General features: G+C 35.3%; 1 protein-coding gene across 1 annotated transcript; it reads left to right on the forward strand.

Moving 5' to 3' along the window:
* Positions 1–118: 118 nt before the first annotated feature.
* Positions 119–3,758, forward strand: LOC107745498 (fermitin family homolog 2-like; the record flags this gene model as incomplete). Its single annotated transcript, XM_016559390.1, has 3 exons — positions 119–221; positions 1,746–1,853; positions 3,600–3,758. Coding segments are annotated over 3 exons (370 nt in total), but the record flags the coding sequence as incomplete, so codon positions are not given.
* Positions 3,759–3,996: the final 238 nt, after the last annotated feature.

Raw genomic sequence — 3,996 nt, forward strand, 5'->3', positions numbered from 1 at the left:
TTCTGATTCGGTTCTAGTACATACCGGTTACATGGCACCGGGTTTCGGTACCCAACCCTAGTGAAGACTCTGATTCAGGAAGGCTTGCGCTCATATTCCTCTGAATGTCTTCGTGAAGGTGGCTGGACTCCTCCAGATCACTGATGGAGCAGGATGTGAAGGAGAACGAGGTTCTTCTGCTCCGGTTCAAGTATCACAGCTTCTTTGACCTCAACCCAAAGGTCAGTGTGTTTTGCACCTTAGCACTTATAATCATATATGCATGATGCCGAATAGGACATTTCACAATCACACACGAGTTCTTAATATCAAATGAAAATCCACCGTTATGCTCCTCATGCCAGAGTCCAGTATCTCTTAAACGTATTTTATTAAATTTAGGAAATGATATTACTCGTCAAACACTTTCAAATATTTTATTATTATTTTTATTCATTATTATGAAAGAGTCAAACCCAAATCCATTTAGGAGTTTTTGTTATAAAGAACATAGGTTTTTAAATAGCTTGTAATAATATTTTAACATGTTACTCGCCATGAAAATAGACAAGGAAACTGGCATGGCATTAAAACGCCAACCAACCAACTTTAGCACATATACACTGCCATTCAAAAGTTTGGGATCAGTAAGATTTTTAATGTTTTTAAAGAAGTCTGCGTTTATTTGATCAAAAATACAGAGAAAAAAAACAGTAAATTGTGAAATATTATTCCAATTTAAAATAATGGGGTTTTCTATTTTAATAAACTTTTATTTCTGTGATCAAAACTGAATTTTCAGCATCATTACTCCAGTCTTCAGTGTCACATGATCTTCAGAAATCATTCTAATATGCTGATTTATTATCAATGTTAGAAACAGTTTTGCTGCTTAATATTTTTTTTTAAACCTGTGATACTTTTTTCAGGATTCTTTGAATAAAAAGTTAAAAAGAACAGCATCCATTTAAAATATAAATATTTTCGGTCCCACTTTATATTAAGTGGCCTTAACTACTATGTTCTTACATTTAAATTAATAATTTGGTACAATGCATTGTGTACATACATGTTTTTACATTGTACTTATATTTAAAAAATACCTGCATGTAATTACATATGTAATTAATTTCTGTAATTACATTTATAATTACACCTTTGACCCATCCCTTACACCTTAACCCACCCACCCCTGTACCCATACCATACTTATATTTAAAAAATACCTGCATGTAAATACATATGTAATTAATTTCTGTAATTACATTTATAATTACACCTTAACCCACCCTTAAACCTACCCATACCACCAAACCTGTCCCTAACCACCCGTATGCCACTTCAATAGCAGCAAAAATGTTTTGCAATACAATATGAACACAATAAGTACATTGTAGTTATTTTTATGTAAGTACATAGTAGTTAAGGCCACTTAATATAAAGTGGGACCATCTTTTCTAATAAAAGCTGTTCTAACAAAGTCTTTACTATTATTTTTTATCAATTTAACAAATCCTTGCTGAATAAAAGTATTCATTTCTTTCAAAAAAAGAAAGAAAAAATGTCAATTTATTTCTACATCATGACCATTTTAATGAAAAAAACATACTAAGATGATAAGTGCACCTTAGGAAACATTATAAAATATTGCATTTCATGACCCATTTAAGGTTTTTTTAAGGGATCTACACACTCATTTTGTCAGGACGGTGTGATGAAAGTGGTGTTGTGGTGTCGTGTTTTTAACCCTCTCCTGACCCCTGCAGTATGATGCCATCAGGGTGAACCAGCTGTATGAGCAGGCCAAGTGGGCCATCCTGCTGGAGGAGATCGAATGCACCGAGGAGGAGATGATGATGTTCGCCGCCCTGCAGGTACGTGTGCGTCCGAGCCACGGCAGAATTTATGCCAACGCTCTGTCTGTTAGGATTGCTGTGTAAGCCCGCCATGTGACAGTTTGCAGTCTTCACTCGGGTCCTCTGGCCCTGTTAATGAATTGGATGGGCTCTGTGCCTGACTGCGTAGCATCTGCAGCTTGCAAACGTTTGGCTGCGGCGTTTGTTTTCTCTGGCCCTTTGGCCAACGATGACCCTGCTATTTCAGACCCTCATAAATGTTGAGTGACAACACCTCAGGACGCCTCACTGTGTTCACTTCATGTAAATATAGAGCGGGCGTCTGTTCGAGGGAGGTGGGACATGGGAGACCACCCGGAGTCTCCAGCCTAAGGAGGGGTGTGGGTTGCTCCAGCAGGGTTTTGTGGAGGTGTTTCAGTTATGTCGACTTTCTCTGTTTACGTACAGCGAGTTTAAATTAGTCCGGTCTGTCCCTCCCCATCAGTCCACACCACGTTCAGTCAGAGGATACGAGTCTGGCTCTGGACCTGCACCGTGTCTCTGGGTAGAAGAGCTCAGCGCCGTCAAACATCAGCAGCTCTAAGTTTAGCCAGCTTTATAGCGAGGCTGTTAACTGTTGAGAGAAATCCGTGTGTCATTCACCTACTAACTACTCTTATCTGAGCAGAGAGATGGTGACATGAAAATGCCTTTAGCCTACATTTTGAAAGCGGAGCTGTCATCAGCGTACAATGAAATATGCTTCTGTAGTCCAACTGTTCGCTGTAGCACCATGGGGATCGTTTAGTAGAATGAGGTCACAGGCTTTAAACTCATACATAAACAGTATTATAGTTAACTAAAACCATACTTAAAAAAAATAATTTTAGTATCATTGAAATAAATGTTATAGGCAACATTTCTCATTTTTTGGTGTACTAAAATAATTTGATCTATCTCGTGTCTATCAAAAAATAGAGAGAGAGAGAGAATAATAATTTAAGAATAATAATAAAAAAGACCAATCAAACAGCAAAATTAAATTTTTTTTTACTGAAATTAAAATGAAAAAATATACAATAAATATATTCAAAGTATTTCTGAAAATATTTTATTTAGAATTAAAAACCCATTCAAAATTTTAAAAAAAAATATATATATATAGTAGTGTATCAATGATGCTAAAATAACACTTATATAAAAAATGATGTTCATCCCGTAAATAATGCATTAGCTTTTTAATTTTGCCTTTATTTTGTAAGAGTTTTGCAGTTTTTGCAGCATGTGTGAATACAATTTAAAGCCAATTCATGAAAATTATAGAACAAATATGAAATAATTGTTAAATTTCACAAATGCATAAAAGTTTAAAACCTAAAAAACACATTAAACATGATCATTTGCATTTACCAATTCAGTTTTATTTGACTGGGAAAATCATCTAGTAACAGTGTAGCTTGCAAAATGTGGGACAGAACACGCGTATTTGTCCATCTCAGGAGGTCAAAGTAAATATTTTATTAGTTTTGTTTTCCATGTGTTTTGTAAGAGTTTTGCAGCCCTGAAATTTAGGACATGTGTGAAAGGCTAAATAAATGTTACATTTCACAAATACAAACAAGTTCTAAATAAGTACATTGTAACATTTACAAATTCAGTTTTATTTAATTGGGAGAATGCTAGATGTGGGAAAGGGTTAAGTATTACAATAAGTAATTTACGATATTAATATGATGAATTAGTAAATGGCAACACCGTGTTTATTGTGATTGTTTTTATTTGCAGTACCACATCAACAAGCTGTCCATCATGTCTTCAGACAATCACATGAACAACAGTGAGAAGGAGGTCGATGAGGTTGATGCCGCTCTGTCAGATCTGGAGATCACTCTCGAGGGAGGAAAGACGTCCAACACGCTGGTACTGCAACACATGCACTCTCATGCAATAATAATGCTTACTACTTCCGTTACAGCCACCATATTTATATCATATGATGTAGTTAAGCAATATCACACGAGTGCTGTTCTTGTCACAAATAGCATGTGATATGATTTTATACAACAGTTAAAAAAAACGAACTTAATATTGTGTTATATTTTAGACAAAAATTCTCTCTTGCTTAATTTTGGCAACAAAAATATTACCTGTAAAGCCACTTCAGAACTGTTTTGCATCTCCG

Source organism: Sinocyclocheilus rhinocerous, unplaced genomic scaffold (genome assembly GCF_001515625.1).
Source record: "Sinocyclocheilus rhinocerous isolate Xijiao unplaced genomic scaffold, SAMN03320098_v1.1 scaffold7606, whole genome shotgun sequence".
Taxonomy (NCBI): Eukaryota; Metazoa; Chordata; class Actinopteri; order Cypriniformes; family Cyprinidae; genus Sinocyclocheilus; species Sinocyclocheilus rhinocerous.